This window comes from Mus caroli, unplaced genomic scaffold (assembly GCF_978045245.1).
Source record: "Mus caroli unplaced genomic scaffold, Mus_caroli_1 scaffold_6, whole genome shotgun sequence".
Taxonomy (NCBI): Eukaryota; Metazoa; Chordata; class Mammalia; order Rodentia; family Muridae; genus Mus; species Mus caroli.
The window spans coordinates 34,621,188-34,642,651 of NW_028227261.1; the positions used below are offsets into that span (position 1 = coordinate 34,621,188).

At 53.0% G+C, this 21,464-nt stretch overlaps 2 protein-coding genes across 2 annotated transcripts; both read right to left on the reverse strand.

Moving 5' to 3' along the window:
- Positions 1-429: 429 nt before the first annotated feature.
- LOC110292195 (bone morphogenetic protein 8B) lies at positions 430-19,332 on the reverse strand. Its single transcript, XM_021159343.2, has 7 exons — positions 19,008-19,332; positions 9,967-10,156; positions 9,413-9,561; positions 3,067-3,261; positions 2,549-2,628; positions 2,089-2,199; positions 430-757 (listed from the first exon to the last, which is right to left on the reverse strand). Exons 1-7 carry the CDS (start codon positions 19,330-19,332, stop codon positions 608-610), a joined length of 1,200 nt encoding a protein of 399 aa, XP_021015002.2. The 3' UTR covers positions 430-607.
- Positions 6,664-8,457, reverse strand: LOC110292194 (succinyl-CoA:3-ketoacid coenzyme A transferase 2A, mitochondrial). Its single transcript, XM_021159342.2, has one exon. The coding sequence runs from the start codon at positions 8,415-8,417 to the stop codon at positions 6,855-6,857; it is 1,563 nt and encodes a 520-aa protein (XP_021015001.2). The 5' UTR covers positions 8,418-8,457; the 3' UTR covers positions 6,664-6,854.
- Positions 19,333-21,464: the final 2,132 nt, after the last annotated feature.

Genomic DNA, 21,464 nt, shown 5'->3' on the forward strand with positions numbered 1-21,464 from the left:
CTTGCAAACTTTATATGCCCCAATACAGGGGAATGCCAGGGCCAAAAGAATGGGAATGGGTGGGTAGGGAAGTGGGGGGGGGGTATGGGGGACTTTTGGGATAGCATTGGAAATGTAATTGAGGAAAATACGTAATAAATATTAAAAAAAAAAAAAAAAAACTAGAAATCCCATTTTGCACCTCCAAGAGACAGGCTTATGGAGTGCTAGGGGGAGTGTGGTCATGTCTGCACACACCTAAATCTTCTGATGGATACTGAAGAGCCTGAGCTCTACCCTGTGTTCCAGGTTCAAGTCAAGCTGGGCCAGTAATGATCGTGAATAAGTTGGTAAATTGGACTTCTGTGCCAATCCCAAAGGACATAGATGCCCCTGGCTGCATTGGGGAGTTTGGGTAGATGAGAGATGGGTTACTGAGGTCACCAGGGTTATAACTAGGGCCATCTTCCCAGCCTTGGCAAAAAGAACAGAGAGGGCCAAGCCTGTGAAAGAGGGCTGAATGTGGACATGGAGTTGAAAGCACTGCCTTCCCTCTTTGTTGGTTTCCTGCCTTGGAAGAGAGGCCTAACTAGATAGATGGGATGTCAGCAGGCTGTTGGGCAGGGACTCAGTGGCAGCCACAGGCCTGGACTACCATGTTGCGCTCCCTGCGCAGGATGACATTATTGTTTCTATCATAGTAGAGCAGAGAAATGGCACTGAGCTCAGTAGGCACACAGCACACCTTGGGGATGATATCTGGCTTCATCAGATGTACCTAGTAGGGAGGGATGCAGGTAGCACATGATGAGCCTGATGGTCCCAGTTCCCACCCACTACCCTTCCGGTGCCTTTGACTAGCTAGGACAGGTCCCTCCCTGCACATTTGCCCTGCCCACAGCTCTCAAAGACACAGTCCTGGCACCTGGCTTGGAGGTGCTGATACACAGCCCCTAGGCACTCTCAGCCTTTGGTCCATGGTCATATCCACTTTGGAGACTCCGATAAGCTTGCTGGTCTCAGCACTGGGTACAATGGGGCACCCTCTGGAACCCCACTGCCCCATACTGTTCTGTGATTTACTATATTCCCACCAGGTTAGTGTCATCTGTGGAAGGGACAGTCTCTTAAAGATTGAACTAGAAATGTTCATGGAACAAATGGATAAATTCAAGACTATGTCCCCAGGCTTATGTGGCTCAGCCTCAGCTTCTAAGGTGAGGCTTTCTGATGTTACTAAGCTTGAAACGGGTGCCAATCCTTCTACCCATCTTTAAAGCATTCACTTTCTGCCTTGAGCATCTGTCAGGACAGCAGCTCCAGGCACCCAGCAAACACCAGTGGCCTTTGTGAGAGGTCACCTTCATATGACTCAAAGCATCTCCTGTCCTGGTGCTCCTAATGTTGTGCTGATCCTCCCAGCCATTAAATTACTTAGTTGCTACTTCATAACTAATTTTGCTACTATTATGAATCATCGAAATGTAAATACCTGATATATATGATTATCTGATATGTGACCAGACCCCTAAAGAAGTCATGACTCACAGGTTGAGAACTACTGCTCTAGAGTGTCATTTGGCTAAATTACCTATTAGGTAAATTCAAGGCCAAGGGCCATGGGGTGCTAGGATTCCAGATAGAATGTTCTAGAAGGAAGTCTCAACACCAGATTCTACAAGCACAAACATATGGTCAAAAGGCGGTTGTGGCTGCCTTCTGCTAGTAACTTCTGTCATCCCTGAGTGTCTGGGATTGCAGGCAGCCAGGAAAGAAGTGGGGAACAGGCCAGGGGAGGAGCCAGTTCCCCAAAGATCTGAGGTTTTCTGAGTTGCCCCGCCAGGCATAATGGGTGAGCACATGTGAACTTCAGGCCAGATCACCCAGGATACACAGGACACATGTTGGGTCCTGCAGGCCCAGTGGGCACCTATCTGTTGTGTGCTCTGATGTCTGTCCAGACACCCATGTGAGCAACACCATTTACTGACGGGCAGAAACCAAATGTCATGGCTGAGTCTGCAGAGAACATTCCCTTTCACCATTGTTCTTTCCTCCCTCGTGCCTGTCCAGCCCCTCAGGTCCCAAGAAAGGCACTGTGATACTGACCAGGGCCTGCATAGTGGCGTGGTTCGTGGAGTTCATACAGGAGTTCAGTGGGTAGATGCACTCCCCAGCACAGTAATAGGCAGAGTAGCCCTGGGGGGCGATGACAGAGTCCTGTGGGTGGGAAAGGGGGGGTGACATGAATGTCCTTCCATAGACCATCATCAGCATAGCACCTATCACTGGATGACCTGAGGCTGTGTACCCTCATCCCCTCACCCCCTCTCCTGTCTCCTCCACAGCTGCCCCTAGGCCTCCTGCAGCAGCTGTAGCAGGAAGAGCCCAGAGGCCCTGCCCACCCAGCCTCAGTTTCCCTGTTGGAGTGCTGACGGCTTACTGGGCAGAGCCCACAGACTGCCCTCATTTTCTTATCTTTCAAACACATTAAAGGCACAGTAGCTCCACCCCCACCCTGGAGGCACCAGGGTCTGCAGGTAGCAGGCAGAGGAAAGGCAGAAATTACCAGCCAGCCAAGGTCACGGAAGCTGACGTAGAGCTCATGCCTGCGGCAAACCTCTCTGCTGTGGGAACCGTGGCCATCATCTGCAGGGACGAGAAGGCACAGTCTATTCAGGGGTCCTGCCCTACAGAGTTGCCATGGATACTCCCAGTGGTGATGTGACAGGAGGCACATTTACAATGAAGGACAAGAGCACTGGAATCACAAGGTCCACTTCTGGATCCCTGCTCGTGCCGTGACCCAGCTCAACAGTCCTTCTGTGGCTCCATCACCACAGGCTATGGCTGTGTTCAGCAAGATCTCTCACCTTGCTGCCTGGGGGGCCTCCAGACGCTCCAGAGAACACCCCAACAGGACCCCAGGGCACACACAGCTTCTGCTTTCCTCTGCAGACTGTTGGTTGCAGCCCACCCTCCCTGCCAGGCATACTCTGAGGGACAAGGGGCTCCAGTCAGACCTAGCTGAGGGACTGGAAGGTACTCCACTCTAAAGAAGGCCCCAGATCCCAGCCTTGCTCTCACCAAGGATTCCTAGGTGTTTGTTGGAGTGCGGCAGCGGGTTGATTTGATTTAGCTGCTTCTTCTTCAGTGGTCTTGCTGTTCGAGGGGCCCGCACAGGACTCTGGTTGGCCCTGAAGAAACCGACCATGAAAGGCTGTCTGGAGCGTGGTGCTTGTCGTCCAAGCAGACCAGCTAGGCCAGGATCTATGCTGTGCCCTGGGAGACAGAGACAACAGAGAAGGAGGTGGGGGAACTTGACTTGTGGGTGGTAGCATGTCATCTATGAACCTGTTTCCTCATCTGGAGACCAACCCAAGCACTCCAGCCAGCATGTCTGAGGTGACAGGAACAGTGACCTCCGTAGCCACAGGAATTCTTGCTAGTGATAACCTGACATAGACTTGGGAAACATTTGACATGTATCCAGGGGTTTACCCATTAATTTCCTCAGTACATTCTCATGGTACCCCAAGTCATAGCCTACTACTCAGAGATTACCAGAGTCCTCTGCCAGTGATGCTCAAGTTTGGGGGGGGGGGGGACTTTCTTGGTCTGATGACCCAGCACCCTGGTCTTATCAGCCTGCACTTTCCATGACACACCAGGTCATGGCAGCTTCTACAAGGACAAACCTTGGGTTTATTCTCCCAGCATGGCAAGCTTGCTCATCCAAGGGTAGGGCATTCACTGCCTCTCAGATTCCTACAAGCAAGGCCCCAGGCAGAACCGGGACAGAAGTCAGAGCGGTCACAAAGTCGAGGGTTCAGTTCACATCCTGCTCATTCCAGTGCCAAGTACGTGCTCGCTAGGCCAGCCAAGGACTTCAAAGAAAGGAAGGGGCTTCAGAGAGACAGACCAGAGACCTGTCCACAGGAAGAACGGAACCTATACAGGGGGATTTCACCCCAGATCCACTAAGGACAGCAGATGCCTCCATACCTACACCACCAGCTCTGGCTTTGCTAGTGGACCCCGCCTGTGTCCCCTGTCCTTACTAAGCGCAGAAGCACTCTATTACGCTGGCGTGGTTGTCCAGCCTACAAACACTCAGAAGGTAAAGGCAGGAAGATGGGGGGACAGGAAAGAGTTCAGTCACCTTCTGTTACAACTGAGCTGGAAGTCAGCATAACCTCCTGAAATCCTGCTTTTGGAAAAAAAACACAAAACACCAGATCTGGTTGCTAGTAAGTCATCTCCACTCCAAAGGATGGCCCCATATCTATGTGTAGATGTTCAGGAGAGACTGGACTTCGGTAATAACCAATAAGAAGAAAGGGAAGCAGACAGGGAAACATTAGAGGAAGGAGGAGTAGATAGTGGTGGATAAATATGATCAAAACACATGGTATACATGTATGGAATCTTCAAAGCATAAGTATAAAGCATCATGGAAAACCCAACCGAACAGTCAAACAGTATAACAACCACAGACTCGGTCTCCAGAATACCCACGGCACGCAGCAGCTCACTTCGATGTTCACCTCCCATCTGCAGTCAAGTTCCCTTCTGGTGTCATAACAGGACTCAGAACCATTGCCCTTCTGTCTGTGTGAGATTCCTCACACCAAAGCCTGCCTATGCTCACGTTATAGATCATTAACACAGCACCGTTGTTCAGCTGACCTGTTACAAGCACCAATGCGCACACACATGGACATGTGTGCACAGATAAACTCTCAGACACTGAGGTGACTCAGAGGAAGAGTTCTTGCTTAGTGTGTTCAAGGCCCTGGACTCCAGTCAGTACTGGATGAAGTGTGCAAGAAACCAAAGGGCTGAGGCCACAGCTCAGTGGTAGAGCGCCTGCCTAGTGAGCACGAAGCATTGGGTACAATCCCCAACACAAAACCACAGTGAAACAAAACACACTTGTACGTGCATGCACACTAGTCTGTTTACATGAAGTGCGCTCTACCAGGCTCTTCCTTACACACCGAGGTCAAGGCCACTGTCTGCCTGCTGCTGACAGTCCGCTCAGAGGTGAGCCCTTCACCAAGCTGGGCTCCATACCAGATGCTCACCAACCACATGAAGGAAAAACTCATCAATTCAACCTTTGACCTATGACATCACCCGCCACCAACAAATGTGGAAGCTGTGAGACTCGATCCCAGGAATGTGGCCCAGAGCTGTGGGGCAGGGGTTGGGGAGCTGCATGGGAAGGATGGGGTGCAGAGTGAGGATGGTGGGGAGCAGGGGCTGTGAGGAGCCAGAGTCTCAGGCACAGAGGGAGCGCTGGGGAGGTCACAGGGCCACACACTGGGAGGACAGAGCAGCTGAGAAATCTTCAAAACAGGGCCTTGAAAGCCACAGTATCAGACCCTACCAATGACCCAAGGGGCAGCCTTGGGCCCAGGGCAGGCCTTGTGTCCCAGTTACTTACTGAGAAGTCCCAGAGCCATGGCTGCTGGGGGACACAGAAGCCATCAGTGCTCCAGACTCAGTCGCATGTTTGTCTTTTGGGTAACTGGTCTCCCCGGCTCTTCTGGACATACACAGAGCAGCTTCAGAGCAACCCCGGGCTGAACTCCTCAAAGCCAGAGTGGGGAGCCACTGTGTGGGAGGTGGGGGTGGGGTAGGGGGATGGAGGGCTAGGGACCTTTGGAGGCTCTCAAAGTAAGGTGGGCTGGACATGGGCTGCACTCATGGGCTGTCCATGGGTGCAGCTAAGCCAAGGTTCCCATTTTACAGGTTCATAGATTAAGACCCACTGAATATCCACTCCTCAGTGCCTAGAGCAAGCAGCTGCAGACAGCGACTCCTACCCTGCCCAGCACAAGGCAGAGGCTCTAGGGAGGCTGGGACAGAAGCTGGGAGGGACTGAGGCTGCTCCTTTCAATTCTGAGAGTCCTGGAGAAGCTGCTCCTTGGCCAGGCAGGAGTGCACCGGCCCTAGCAGCTCTGCTCCTTGTCTCCCATCATTAAATTGGACGCTAACGTAGGCACCAGGCTGCCCAGCTCTGGATACAAACATATGAGGGGGTGGTGAATACTTTGCCAGGGCGAGAGCACACACACACACTTCTCACTTTAGTTTCGAGCTCACAGATTCAGAATGACAGATCCCAGAACTGCCACACTGGGGTCAGGCAGTCAGGCCAACGGGACTGACTTCCGGGACAGAATGTCACTGAGCTGCAGGCAACAGTGACACTGCACTTCACCAGGGAAGAGTCTATCCATGCCATTGGTTAGATTCGACTCCACCTGTGCTGAGTCCAGCTTCTTCCTTTACACACACTGGGACTGTTAGTGCACAGTGGGTCTTCCAGGTGGTGTACCAGCACCAAGCATCTTCCTGAAGTCTGATTCCCACAGGAAACACAAGAGCTCCCAGGAGGAAGTTGGGTGCAGGCAGGATTCAGGGAAACGAAATTAAGAACAGAAACGAGGACCCAAGAAGACAATGCAGAAGGACAAGATGGAGGACTCCTCCTCCTGATCAGGGACCCAGAGTTCTGCGTTTCATGGCTGCAGTGAAGTGGTACCAGGTGCACTCTGGGTAGGATGCCTTCCTGTCCCATAGTTTCCTCCATGTTTCCTGACTCAGTTTATGGGGGCAGCACTGGTGTTGAGACCTCTGCAGCCTGGTATGTGAATGTCACAGAAAATGGGAGAGGGGGACCAGTGTTCTCAATGGTTAGGGACAGGACACACAGGCTCAGGTTAGGGTTTTTAATTAAGGTCACATGGCTCTCGATAAACACCATCTAGCAGCAGGAAGCCGGAGGAGCCAGTGCAGCACAGTGGTCAGGTGCTGCTAAGGATGGCCAGTTGTCACTAACTGGCAAATCAGCCCTGGAGGGCTCCTCAAGCATCAAGTTTAATCTGCTGCATGGGCTTGAGGTTGGGGGACACGACAAATGAACAGGCTGTGGTGGCCTTGATGTCATCGACGGAAGAGCCCTCCCACAGCTCCACCAGCGTCAGCCCCTTTGTGTGGTTCACTTCAAACACCGCCTTCTCAGTGATGATGAGGTCCACGCAGCGCTTGCCGGTCAACGGCATGGTGCATTTCTTCAAGATTTTGGGCTGCTTTGTCTTGGTGCAGTGTTCCATGGTGACCACCACTCTGGTCTGTTTACTAGACACCAAGTCCATGGCCCCGCCCATGCCCTTCACCTTCTTGCCTGGCACCATCCAGTTGGCCAGGTCGCCGTACTGAGAAACTTGCATGGCCCCAAGCATGGTCAGTTGGAGGTGTCCGCCACGGATCATGGCAAAAGAGTCATCGCTGGCGAAGAAACAGCCTCCGGGAACCACCGTCACCGTCTGCTTGCCTGCGTTGATGATGTCGGCATCTACCTCATTTTTCAAAGGGAACGGGCCCAAGCCCAAGATCCCGTTTTCACTGTGCAGGTAGACGGTCATCTTGGGGCTGATGTAGTTGCTCGCCAAGACAGGGATCCCGATGCCCAGATTGGCATACATGCCGTCCTGGAACTCCAGAGCCGCGCGCTTGATGATGCGCGTCCTGGAAGGGTCGTTGTCTTTGCTCCCGGGCGCGGGCTTGCTGTCACGTGTGGTTAGGCGCTCGATGCGCTTCTCGAACTTCGGCCCCTTGATCACGCGATCCACATAGATGTTGGGGACGTGGATGTCTTCTGGGGCGAAGGTACCCACGTCCACGATCTCCTCCACTTCCACCACCGAGATGTCCGCGGCCTTGCACATGGGCACATTGAAGTTGCGCGCGCTGCCCCTGAAGATCACGTTGCCCGAGCGGTCGGCCTTCCAGCCCTTGATCAGTGCGAAGTCAGCGCGGATAGCGTGTTCTAGCAGGTAGAAGCGGCCCTGGAACTCGCGTACTTCCCGCGGCTCACTTAGAGTAATCAGGTGGCCATCGGGCGCGTACCGGATTGGAGAGCCCCCTTCCTGCACCAGCGTTCCGTAGCCTGTGGGCGTGTAGAAGGCGGGCACGCCAGTGCCACCCGCGCGGATGCGCTCCGCCAGAGTTCCCTGCGGTGTCATCTCCAATTCCAGCTCGCCCGCCAGGTAGAGCTTCTCACAGAGCGCGTTCTCCCCCAGGTAGGAGCACACCACGCGCCTGACCTGCTTGGAGGCCAGCAAGATGCCCAGGCCGAAGTCGTCCACGCCCACGTTGCTGCTGACGATCTTCAGGTCCTTCACGCCCTTGGTCTTCAGCGCACCGATCAGGTTCTCGGGGATGCCGCAGAGCCCGAAGCCCCCGAGCATGACGGTCGACCCGTCCTTGACGCCCTCCAACGCCTTCACCGGGTCCGTGTAGAAATGGACACTCCCGCTGCGGTCCGAAACATAGCGGCGGATAAGGCAGTGGGGCAGCGCGGGTCGTGGGCGGAGAGCAGAGACCCCACGTGGGAGCGCCCAGGCCAGAAGCCTCAGCGCCGCCATCGTCCACGGCCAGGGGGCTCCCAGCTCCGGGACAGAGAGAGAAAGGCCAGGTGCACCTTGGCAGAGCAGCGCTCTGCGCTGCGTCATAGAGCAGGGAGGTGGACACTGCCAGGGATGGTTGTGGGTCTCACTCAGCCGAGGACACCCTTGGCCATCCCTGCTGCCCGGCCTGTCTCTCAAGAGCCTTGGACAGACACTTCAAACCCCTGTTTAATGCTGCTGACAAATGGCAGTGAGCACCGGGGCTCCACTGTACCCAAGAGAGCTCGCCCCAGGGCAGAGGTGGGGGTGGGGCAGAGCCAGGTTAGGATTCCCCTCCTGGAGGGAGGGGCTGAAGTTAGCGCATCTTTTAAAGCCACAATCCCATCAGTCACCCCCTGATGTTAAACTCTAAACTCTCCCAGAGCTGTGCCACATTTCCCTAACTCAGAGTGACCCCTGCCTGCCACCTCCCTGTCCTCCCTTTCCAAGCTATCTTCCAGCCTTTTGCTGGACTCCAGAGAGACTATTCCTGCACTCTTGTCCTTTCTGTCCTCCCTGCCCCGACATAAAGGAAATGTCCCAGTAAACCCCCGTGAGTGAAGTAGAAACGTCTGTACTCGAGGAAATAGGCTTCCCTGCTGAGTTATGACTCTGCAGAGCTGCAATAGCTCTGAGCTCAGGAAACCTGGGGAGCAGATCCCCCACCCCTCCTTCCTAGTACAGAACCTGTCAGAGTGGAGGCTTGCTGCCCAGAGAAAAGGACCCCTTTCCCGGAGGGGATCCTGGCTCTCAGGAGGTCAGTTGCTATGTATGAGGTGGACCAGAAGGCATTCCTGGCTGGGGCCTCCCCATGTCCAGGACCTCACCATTCTGCCCAAGTCCTCAATAAAGGCTAAACATCTCCCTCCCAACACCCCCACAGTGAGAGGGCTCTGTGTACTAGCCCAATGGCCTCTGCTGGAACCACCTCCCAAGACCCCAGGGCAGCTCCCTGCTAAATCCTGGAGCCTCACCATCTGTGGTTTCCACATAGAGGCGGAGTCCCAGGTCCTTGTGATGGTTCAGCAGCCAGCGGTCACTGGCTGCTGTGATGTCCAGCACCAGCCAGCCCTCGTCCCCAGATCGAAGCGTCTGAAGATCCAAAAAGAACAAGTCAGACTCCCTGTGGACATGAAAGGACAATTAACCAAGGGCCGAGGGAGGTTGGCACAGCTGCTTGTATCTTGTGCCTGCCTGGGGACCACTCTCAGAGCCTTTTCCCTGCTTGGCTCTGGGCTGGTCTCTTTGGTACCACATTTCCCTGATAATCAACCCTTGACATTTTAGAGTCCATGTGCTGATGGGGACACTGGCTCAGTGGCTCAGTGGCTCAGTGCTGTGGCCTAGTGAGGGCCCCACAGCTAGAGTGACAGGGCAGGAGTTCCAGGCCAAACCCCTTTCTCATGTCTGAGGCCCCTCTCCTAGGAGGCTTCCCTTTCCTTTCTTGGAAATGCACCCTCTGGGCAGGACCCCTGCCAGAGACCATGAGGCTATGAGGTGGGGTGGGCACTGGGCAGAGGGACGGTACCTATTGGAGTGCTCTTGGACCACTTCGAACATGCTGATGTGGAGGGTTGTGTTGAGCGGGTGGGTGCTGGGCTCTTTGTAGATCCGGAACTCAGCAGCTGTGACAGCCTCCCCAGCAGGGATCTGGGTTAGGTCAAAGTGGAATTCCTTCCAGTGTGGCTCCTGGTAGTCCAGGGTACGGTCGTGCTCCACTGGAAGACAAAGTGGGAATGGGGTCATCACCAGGAGCCTGGATGGCTTGTGCTCAGAGTAGGACCCCAGGCAGCCTGGGTGGGGCCCATGCTTGCTCTACACACAGGCTTGTGGTCTGCCCTGGGTGCTCACCAGGTTGCAGGACTTGGGGCAGTGGGAAGCTGAGGATGTGCTCAGCAGGCCCCTGGACCCACAGACAGTCACAGTGCTGCCTCTCATAGCCCCCAGGCTGGCGGCAAGATGGACATTGGTACAAGGTAGAGAAACAGCTCCATTCCAGGGAGAAGCCCTGTGGACTGGGACGTAATTGGCTGAGCTTCAGTGGGACAGAGGACTCCCAGAGCCTGCCTTTGTCTGACAGCTGAGCCTGGCTGGCAGGGCTGTGCTTCAGTGTCCTTCAGTGTTCTGGGTAAGGCTGTGCAGACTGCAGGTCACATCACAAGGTCAGCAGCAGAAGGGCCTCAGGGAAGGGAGGGACACAGTGCCAGCAACCAAAGGACAAAGGACCCACATTTTCTCTAGGGGACAGTAGGAAAGTGGAAGAACAGAGGTAGAAAGAAACATTAAAGAAGGATGACAAGCCTGGGACAGGCCATAACATCCTGGAGACATCTGCCCGACATGGCAGAGTTTCTTAGCAGTTAGCAGAGGTGCTCTATTCATAGGACAGCCGGTCTGCGTGGGTGAGGGGAGTGTTGCCTACCCACAGACCCACAGCAGTGAGCCAAATGACCCATGCCTGCTTGAGTATGAGCGCAGTGTCGGGAGAGCTACACAGTCTGAGAGTCCAGCTAGGGGAACCCAGGGTGGGTGCAGCTGTCAGGGCAGAGGCCAAATCTGAAGAACAAATCCTACTTTTATCCAACTGCACACACACATGCCTAGGGAGGAATATTTAGGGAGCATCCCTGCACTGTTTTGTTTTTGCTTTTTGTTTTGTTTGATTTGTATTTGGTTTTGTTTTTGTCTTTTTGGCAGGGGTTAGAGGGAGTTGGGATTGAGAAAAGGTTTCTCTGTGTAGCCCTGGCTGTCCTGGAACTCACTCTGTAGACCAGGCTGGCCTCAAACTCAGAAATCCACCTGCCTCTGCCTCCCAAGTGCTGGGATTAAAGGCATGTGCCAGATCCTCCTTTCTCTTTCAAAGGCTGGAATACCTATGTTTCCAGAAAGCAGGGGTTAAATCAGCTGTGTCTTCCCCAAACCTAATAGAGATTTTAATTACATCTTCCCAAGTCTTTAACAATTTCCTCTGTGGCTACTAGGCTTGCTGATCACAAGCCAGGTTCTTGAAAGCACTAGGTTAAACTGCCCAAGTAAACATGGAGACAGCTTTCTGTCTTGCTGTGAGGACTTTAAGGCAGTAATGGCTGGGCTGGGGGTGTGGAGGGGGGGGAGGGGAGAGAAACCACAGTGAGCAAGACAGTTAAGCTCAGCACTAAGGAGGTTTAAAAAACAAGAGAGGAACCCTGGCGTGGTAGTGCGTGCCTTTAAGGCCAGCACGCAGGCAGAGACAGACAGAACTCTATGAATTCGAGCCACCCTGGTCTACACAGGTACACAGGCTGGGGTCACACAGTAAGACCCTGGCTCAAAAAGAAAAAAATAGAATGTGATGATTAAAAAAAGAAATCTTGTAAATGTGTGAGGAGTGGGGTTTGATCATAGCATCATTGCCTTCCCCTACCCCCAACTAGGCGATGTCATTTTTTGTAGGTAAGTATTAAGGAGCCTCAGGTTCCAGAATGATGGCGACGGGTTGAATGCTTCTCATAGGGTGCTTCTGGGTCAGCCTTTGAGAAAGTCACAAGTAAGATCAGACAGGTAACTGTCAACAGATAAGGCATGCAATAGTGACAGAAATGCTGTGCAGAGGCATTTTGCAAAATCGTGAGAATTGACAGTTCTTGCGTAAGTATCCCAGACGTGCTGGGCAAAACCACGAAAAGTCATGGTAAAAGCAATGTCCTGGCCACAGAGAAAGCCATACTTGGCTTCTCCAGGTATCTGTGCTGGTTAGCTTATGTATGTCACTTTGACAAAAGCTAGAGTTATCTGAGAAGAGGAAACCACAATTGAGAGAATGCCTCCATAAGACTGGCCTGTAGGCAAGCCTGTATGGTATTGTCTTATGATTGACATGTGAGGACCCAGCCCACTGTGTATGCTGGCACCACCCCTAGGCAAGTAGTCCTGAGCTGTGTAAGTAGGCTAAGCAAGCCACGGTGACCAAGCCAGTAAGCTGTGTTTCTCTGAGGTTTCTACCTCAGTTCCTGGCACCAGGTTCCTGCCCTGCTTGATTTCCTGCTCTGACTTCTGTCAGTAGTAGAATGTGACCAGGCTGTGGGTCTGTCCCCTTCCCTTGTGTCGTCAATGGGTTCTGTCCCCGACTGAGGTGCCCGTCTAGACGGTAGCTCTTTAGGGCAGTGGCTGAACATGTCCGGTGGATAGAGGGCCTGCAGCAGCCTGTTCCTCAAGCCGCTGTGTTCCGTGGACAGAGGGTGAGCTTCTGCTCTTCCCAGGACTCTGGCTCAGCGTCCATCACTCTCAGCTCCCAGGGCTGGGCTGCTGCTGCTGGTCTGTGCGACCATATCACAGGGAGTCTCCAGTAGATGCTGGGATGCCTGCGCTTGCTGTGAAATTCGCTTCCTTTCCTGATGGGACCCTTGAGGGTGGGGACAGGTTCCCCAGGACCCGAGGAAATGGGGCTGGGTCTAACTGCCCTGTGCTGCTGGTACCAAGGCTGAGGGGTCCACCCTAGGCTCCTGAAGGACCTCAGAGGAGGGCGGGGCCCTGGGGTTGGTGACCTGTGCATTCTGCACCTGAAGGAATTTCTCCCACTAGGAGCCTCAGCGCTGTGGTGAGCGAGGCCCAGCCTCCCTCCTGAGGTATTTTCAGCTGAGTCTCCCTCCACACTGGCTTTCTTCACAGGCCATTTCCATAAACGGCTCTGCACACATAATTACCGGGCCAGTCCTCAGCTGGCTCCAGACCCCAAATTAAAAAGGAACACCCGCACAGGCGACCACATCAAGTCTGCCAAGGTACAAAACAATTCCTAGGGGATGTGACCGAGCACCAATTCCTCCAGAAGAAACTCAAGAATGTGGTCCATGATGACACATCCCCTCTTGCCTGAGGGGAGAGGAGGTGGATTCCGTGAGGTGGTGGCCTGAGTGTTTCTCTACTCCACGACTCAGCCCAAGAGGAATCCCCAGCAGTAGGAAAGGGTGGGCACAGTTTGGGTAAGAACTGGGGTATTCAGGGCTGGGGTTCAGAGAGAGGAGACTGAGGCCCAGAAAAGGTTCTTTGTCAAGGTCACACACACACTCAAAGTCTGTTAACATGGCCTTTCAGACTCAGCCATGGAAATGAGTGGACCTGGAGTTCAATAGTAACATATTGGGGTGGAGGTGACTCTCAACATGTTCTGTCCACAAGGAAGCCACCTTCCCCCTGCTGGGTCTGCTGGAACTGGGGCTATCAGAGATGTGCTCAGTGCTAGCACTACAGGGATGGGGATGTCTGGCATTCATCCCACCGGATGCAGCTCTCCGTGCTCCCTGGCTCTAGCTGGGCCATCTCCTTTCCCTCTTGCCAATCCTCCCTGAGCACCACCAACACACAGATGTGCTGTAGCACGAGGTGGGATGAGGGCTGTGGAGAATGTGGAGAATCTGGCCTGTTTCCATATTGTTCAGTTTCTCTAGAACCAGGAAAGATGTGGGCTAGCTGTGAGCCCAGATCTGACTAGCAGAAAAAGCCAAACCTCCTAAGATAGGTAGCACCATTCAAACTGAGGAAAGCTGCTGGAGAAGGTGGTGATCTACCAAGACTTTCCATTAATCCCAGCACGTGGGAGGCAGAGGCAGGCAGATTTCTGAGTTCAAAGTCAGCCTGGTCTACAGAGTGAGTTCCAGGACAGCCAGACCTATACAGAGATACCCTGTCTCGAACCCCCCCCCCCAAAAAAAAAAGAAAAGAAAAAGAAAAAGGCTTTCCAAAAATGGAGGTGATCTTGAGTGTAGTTCAGTGGTAGAAGTACTTGCCCAGACCCTGGTATAGCTGTCTCGTATGAGGCTACTATGCCAGTGCCTGGCAAATACAGAAGTGGATGCTCACAGTCATCTATTGGATGGAACACAGGGCCCCCAATGGAGAAGCTAGAGAAAGCACCCAAGGAGCTGAAGGGGTCTGCAACCCTATAGGTGGAACAACAATATGAACTAACCAGTACCCCCAGAGCTCGTGTCTCTAGCTGCATATGTAGCTAGTACATATGCAGTACATAAGTACATAAGATGACCTAGTCTGCCATCACCGGGAAGAGAAGCCCCTTGGTATTGCAAACTTTATATGCCCCAGTATAGGGGAATGCCAGGGCCAAGAAGCGGGAGTGGGTGGGTAGGGGAGCAGGGTGGGGGAGGGTATAGGGAACTTTCGGGATAGCATTTGAAATTTGAAATGTATATAAAGAAAATATAATAATAATAATAATAATAATAATAATAAGAAGAAGAAGAAGAAGAAGAAGAAGAAGAAGAAGAAGTACTTGCCCAGGAAAGGCAAGGCCCTAGGAGAGACGAGATGAGGTGGTTTGAGCTGACTTTTTTTTCTTTCTCTTCCTTCCTTCCTTCCTTCCTTCCTTCCCTTCCCTTCCCTTCCCTCCCTCCCTCCCTCCCTCCCTCCCTCCCTCCCTCCCTCCCTCCCTCCTTCCCTCCCTGCTTTCTTGCTTTGTTACTAGAGTTTGCATTCAGGGTCTCAGTAAAGTTCCCAGGCAAGCCTTAAACTCTCTAGCCTCTGCCTTGGCTTCCAAGTGACTAGGTCTATAAAGCAACATCATTAGGCCCAGGTCAAAGCAACTTCATTCAAGTAAACCCAAACTGCAAAGAACCAAGTAGCCACTAATAACAAATTAATATGAATAAATTGTGGGCTCTTCATTCAATCAAATTCAAGTCCAAAAACAAGACCAGAAACAAGGACCAGGGAGCTACTGGTAGCAAAGGGCTTGCCGTGGAGGCATGAGGTTGGAAATTCAGAACCAATGGGAAAAGCTGGACAGGCAAGGTGGCTGCTTGTAACCCAGTACTTGGGGAGCAGGGCAAGCTGGCTGGCTAGACTTGGTGGAAGTAGTGCACTCGGCAGTAAGTCAAGGGATGGCAATCAAGGAAGGCACCAAACATCAGCTTCGTCCCTCCCTGGCAAGCACTCATGGACACAAATGCCCACACACATATGAACGTGCATGCACATATGTACACATACGTGTTCGCATAATTAAAATTAAAAAATGCATTTTGAGATAAAACAGGCCAAGTGAATTTTTGCCAGTAAAAATCAAAAAGCCTCGAAGGATTAGCTACTAAAACCGGGATTTCCATAGGATGCCTTGAATTTCATATATTGACTATGTGAATCCAGTTTATGAACAGGATTCTCAGCTTACAGTGTGTATCCACATTTAGTGTGGTACAGTAGCTCTTACTGCATCTAGGGGCAGGACAGGCCCCAGGCTGAGGATAAAGGCAGCTGCATGGCGGGCATAACATCAGATGCAGACGAACTGCTGTGTGGCCTTGGGACTATCACAACCCTCTCTGAGCCTCACTCTCCTGTGGCAGTACTTGTGAATGCAAATGCAGGGACAGATGTGGAGGTCTGGGCCTGTGGCCAGTACAGCTGTCATCTTACTCAGCCCTGGCAACCCCTTAAGATGAGCACTTCGATCTCACAGAAGGAAGGAAACTGAGGCTTGGGGGCGGGGGGTGACTAGGAAAGGCCAGATCATAGAGTAGGCACAGCGTCAGTCTGTGTGAGTCCCAGGTCAGAAGTCCCTTGGCTCAGGTCCTCTTGTCTCCAAACTCTGAATGTGTGTATGTGTATGTGTGTGTGTGTGGTCCCTGACAACCATCTTCATGGCACATGTATGCATTCTCTGTCTCTCCCACTAGAAGCTCATCTCTGAAAGAACACAGGCAGTGTGACTGTCCCTGCAACTGGAACCAGGAGCCAGGCTTTCTGGAACATAGTAGGTGCTGTATGACTACTTGTGGGAGGAATGGATGAATGAATGAATGATTGAATGAATAAGTGAATGAATGAGTGAAGAAATTAAGGAATTCCCTGGGTAAGAGCCAAAGGAAGAGACCCTGAGGTCAGTGATGAGAAAGGATCTGTGGCCGCAGAGCTGGCAGGGACAGAGGGAGACCACGGCCGGGTCTCTCACACAGTCTCACACAGTCTCTCTCTTTCATACCCGGTCACCACAGTTCATTGCTGCCCCTGCCCTTGGCCATCGTAGGCCTTGGGAATAAAAGCTCCTGGGCTGGGAAAGGGGTCAATGCATGTGCTGATGGCTCTGTTGTGGTCCCAACTGGACTCTACCTGGCTTGCCAACAGAACAGCATCTGGGTGCATGTGTGACACACAGGGCTTGGTAACCACCAGGTAAACATCATTGTGGTTGGGCGTGTTTACTAATGTGGCCAATGTGCCAAAATAAAGGAGGCACTTTGATTGAGTTCCCCATGCTGAGTCTTCACTGAACAAAGACCTGGTTTGTTGTTGTTGTTGTTGTTTGATTTTCGAGACAGGGGTTCTCTGTATAGCCCTGGCTGGCCTTGAACTCAGACATCCACCTGCCTCTGCCTCGCAAGTGCTGGGACTAAAGGTGTGCACCACCACTGCCTGGCTAAGACTTGCTTTTTAATTCCATGGATCCTACTGGACACTCAGTTAAAATGGTAGGAAATACAATCCATGGTTTGGAATTCATAACTATGGATGTGGCTTTGGACATGATATGTGTGCCTGGGCTAGCCATTTAACCTGAGTCCATAAAGCAGGGCTTCCCAAATAATTCACATGCTGTTGCTAGGAGCCAACAACAAATGGAAGAAGGTGAAAGGTCAAAAATCTTCTGGACTGGAAGAAAATTTTAAGCACAGGAGACGCAGCTTTCTGTTGGGTTTTAGCATCTAGGTTTAAATGTCTACAAGACAGACACACGGAACATTGACCTCATGCCCTCTTTCTGTGCTTGTACGACACAGGGTCTCACTCTGATGCACAGATTGGCCTTGAAGCTGTAGCAATTCTCCTGTCTCAGCCTCCTGAGTGCTGGGATTACAAGCATGAGTCACCATGACCTTGAGAACTATGTTGTCCTGTGTAGAGCGGAGCTGCTGGTAGCATTGATAGGGATCATCAGGGCTGGGAACAGGATCACTCTCCACCTGCTTTCTGCTTGTCCATTTGTCACGTCTAGTGATCTACTAGGAATCCCAGGAGGGAGTAATGTCCAGCCTGGAGAGAGCAAATGACATCCCCAAAGGCCCATTTTGGTATTGGGCCCTGCTCTGTTCACAGCAGCTGTTCCCACCAGGGCTGTTCATGTCTTGACCCAGAGAGAAAGTTGGGGGAGGGGAGTAAGGCCTGGGCTGGGTGGTGACTCATTTTGATCAGAGATTCCCCTGGGGACATTCTTGGGCAATTCTATGCTCAGTTTTTCTATTCCTGCACTATAGGTCAGCCTGTCCTGAGGATGGAGAGCCAGTTTCAAGTCCCACATGTAGTGTGTCCTAAGGACGCAAGCCTGGTCTTTAAGCAGGAATGTTGGTTGTATCGAGATCCCATTGGCTGCAGCCCCTCTTAGCCATGGGCTCTCAGTGCTGCCAGAGAACCTTCTTGTCCTTCACTGTGCTCCACCCCCACCCTCTACCCCCTACCCCTCCCCCACTCCCACCCCCACCTCACCTTAGCCACCAGTAGAGCAGAGAGCAGAGGTCTGGTTGTCCTTTTCCTACCTTAAGGTGGCCTGCCGCTACCCACCCCCACACTCTGCTTACAGTCTGGAAAGTTCTCCTTCCCCTGGAGGGAATGTCACAAAACTGAGCACTGGATGCAGACCCACGCAGCCCGGGCCTTATCAGGGCCACTGCCTTCCTCACCTTGCCCGGGAAATAAGAGACTGTGCCTGTTCCCTATGCTGCTGGGAGGGCAAGCAGCTCCTCGGGTACAGAGGCTGGTGGCCATGCCAAGGCCCTTCCTTGCCCTGCTCTCAGCTCAAGTCCTGGTACCCAGTCCTAACCCCAGGCTGTCTGTTACAGACAGGAGCAAAGCAGGTGGGGACTGGACCAACAGTAAATACTTATGACTGCAGATAAAAGTTTTGGGGAAAAGACCTTTAAGACTAGTAGGAGAAAGTGGTCCTGATGTCTACAGATCCCTGGAGAAAGGAGGAGCCACGCTTTGGGAGAATGGACTCACAGCTGCCCCTTGGGTCACTCACTGGCCTGAACACTCTCCATGCCAGGCCAAGGTCCAGCCACTGGGGCCCAGGCTCACAAGACTACAGTCATGTCTGAGTTTGTCCACTCCACCTCCTGACACTGCACCCCACCCACCCAGTTCCTACTACACAGAAAGAGCCTGCTATCCGGGCGTGAGGATCAGCTCTGGTCACTTTGATATGACCACAGGTTTCCACACTGAACTTTGTCCCTCTCTTCAGGGCTGCGTTTATCACCGTGACAGTGTCATTTACTCATCAATTTCCCCAGGACTGTCTTCCGGTGCCACCTAGGGGACCTGGGCATCACCAGATAACCACTCCTAGGCGTCATGGTGAGACAAGGCCTGGGGAACCCGCGCTAGCACTCAGACCTTCCAGTCCTGACCTCTGTAGTCCTTGCTTCCTCAGTGATGAGTCTGCCACACGGTGATTCCCTAAGCAGGGTCCTCACGCTCCTAGAGGCCTATCCCCAGTCAGATGGCTAGAATAGTCCCTCCAAGACAGGAAGCCATGCGCTCTCCACGTGGAGACTGCCCTGGGTCCCTCTGCACACTCACCTATGTTGACAAAGCTCATAATCAGGTCAGCACGGTCCAAGTGAGGCTGCGGGGTCCCACCGCCACTGTCATCCGTCATGGCACGGTACAGGTCCAACATAAAGAGGGGCGCAGACGCTGGCTGCTGGGCAGCTCCGACCGGTGCTCGGGATCGGGGCCGCCCCGACAGCCCCAGCACCTCCCGGATCTCGCGCTGCATGTCGCGGGGCTCGCGTACTCCTAGTCGACGTTGGGGAAAGACGTGCGGGGGATGCGAGAGGTGACCGCCGCCCAACACGCACAGAGCCAGGCCCAGCAGCCAGAGGAGCCCGGGACGCACAGCCATCTCGGACGTTTAGCGGACTCGCATCCAGCGACGCCTCGACGACAAGGATGGGACAGCGCCGCGGATCCCGAGTTCGCACCTGTCGTGGGCAGCTCTAAGACGACTGCGCTCCTCGCGCTCCGCAGGCAGCCGCCCCGCCTGTAGGTCCCGCAGAGCAACGTGGGCCCTCGCGGTGGGGAATAGCGAGTGTCCGGAGCAGGACCGACTTTCGGGGACTAGAACCCGGAGCGCTTCCTCGGCTCCTCCCCTTAGTGAACTCAACCAATGGGGGCTCTGAGGCGGGCCCGAGCGCGGACACACGCCTACAGGGTGTCTGTACCGCAAATACTAAGGGTGGGGGTGGAGGGAACGAGTGGGACCCGGAGGTAGGTATCACCGGTCGGGGAGAAACCATCATGGGTGTCCTGGGCCCCCATCCAGCTGCCTGGGCACACTCCGGGCTCCGCGCGGAGACGTCGGTGTCTCTGAAGCAGGCACCTGCACCTTGGAGCGGATTGCTCAGAGTTGGGAGAGCGCCTAAGTCCGGGAGCTGGGGTAGGCCCCACACGCCTCCGGAAGCGCCCATTGGACTGGCCGTCGGGGCGGGGCGGATGCCAACTGTGCCTCGAGGGTGGGGCACATTCTGTCGCCAGAAGCTGCCAGGGCCCGGACTCCGCCGCTCCTGGTCTGCTAGGTGCCTCCTTCACCGATGAGCGCTGGTTCTGTGCGCCAAGCTATTCTCTGCCAGGCCCAGACAGACCACACTGCTGGCTGATCCAACCTCAGACTGACTCTGGAGTATCCGGGAGGGAAACCCAGGCACACAGAGCTTAAACACCTTACCTCAGGCCGCACAACAATGGAACTAGAGAGCTTCAGGCAATGGGTGGTTGGCTGCTGGAGAGGCTACTAAGAGGGATATACGTTAAAGGGCTTAACAGACAGTTCGCTACATAAGGGTTTTGACCAATTATGAATTCTTTAGCATGGATTCAAAATAATATTCCAAATAAATCACACCACCAAAATCATCTTGATGTGATCCTCTAAACGGGTTTTTTTTAAGATTTATTTAGTTATTTGATGTTTGTGAATACACTGTGGCTGTCTTCAGACACACCAGAAGAGGGCATCAGAATCCATTACGGATGGTTGTGAGCCATCGTGTGGTTGCTGGGATTTGAACTCAGGACCTCTGAAAGAGCAGTCAGTGCTCTTAACCACTGAGCCATCTCTCCAGCCCCTCAAAGATTTAAATGTCAATTAAATCCTTAATGCAATCTTTCAGTTGTGCCCCAAGCACACACTAGTCTTATAACCGAATCAACAGGTCTATTTCCATACTATTTCAAAGTCCCATAAAGACAATGGATATGCCACCAACTAACCATTGAAAATGGCTAGGTGAGACAGAACAAAGATACTGAAGGCAAGGATGGGTTGAAATGAGGATGGACTTAGGTGCTGATGCTGGAGGCGGGTAGAGCTCTCTCTCTCTCTCTCTCTCTCTCTCTCTCTCTCTCTCTCTCTCTCTCTCTCTCTCTCTCTCTCTCTCTCTCTCTCTCTCTCTGGCTTGCAGTGGAACCTTAAGGGTTCTCTGGAAAGTGTTGGATGGTGTTTTCGCTGGGTTAAACACATGAAGGAGTGTTTTTCCTGAAGTGGACACAGGTGAAAAAGGATGTTTTGCTGAAGCAGACACAGGAGAAAGGATGTTCTGCTAAAGCAAGCATGTGAAAGGACACGTGACAAAGGATCTCTTGCTAACAACACAAGTGTATTGGTCCACCTTACACTGTGTAGTTGAGCTCCATTTGTCAGGACTCCATAGAGAGAAAAGCACCAAAAACTTCTGGTGGTGTGTGCGGCTTCTTGCCACTTCTGCGGACTCGGGCTGATTGGCAGAGTGATGTCAGCTGAGACAGACGCATGGGGAAATTTGCTAAGACTCAAGACTCTTGGAGAACACCTGATGTTCTGAGGGCATAGAAATAGGACTCAACAGACAGTGACAGAGGCATGGCTTGCTTGCGTAGCTAAACACTTCTTGGTCTCTGTTCTTTGCTGATCTTCATCTGGTTAAGAGGCACAGCCAAAAACTTTTCCCAGCATTCCTGGTGATCCTGGTTCCTCCTGCTGACTCGTGCCAGTTTGCC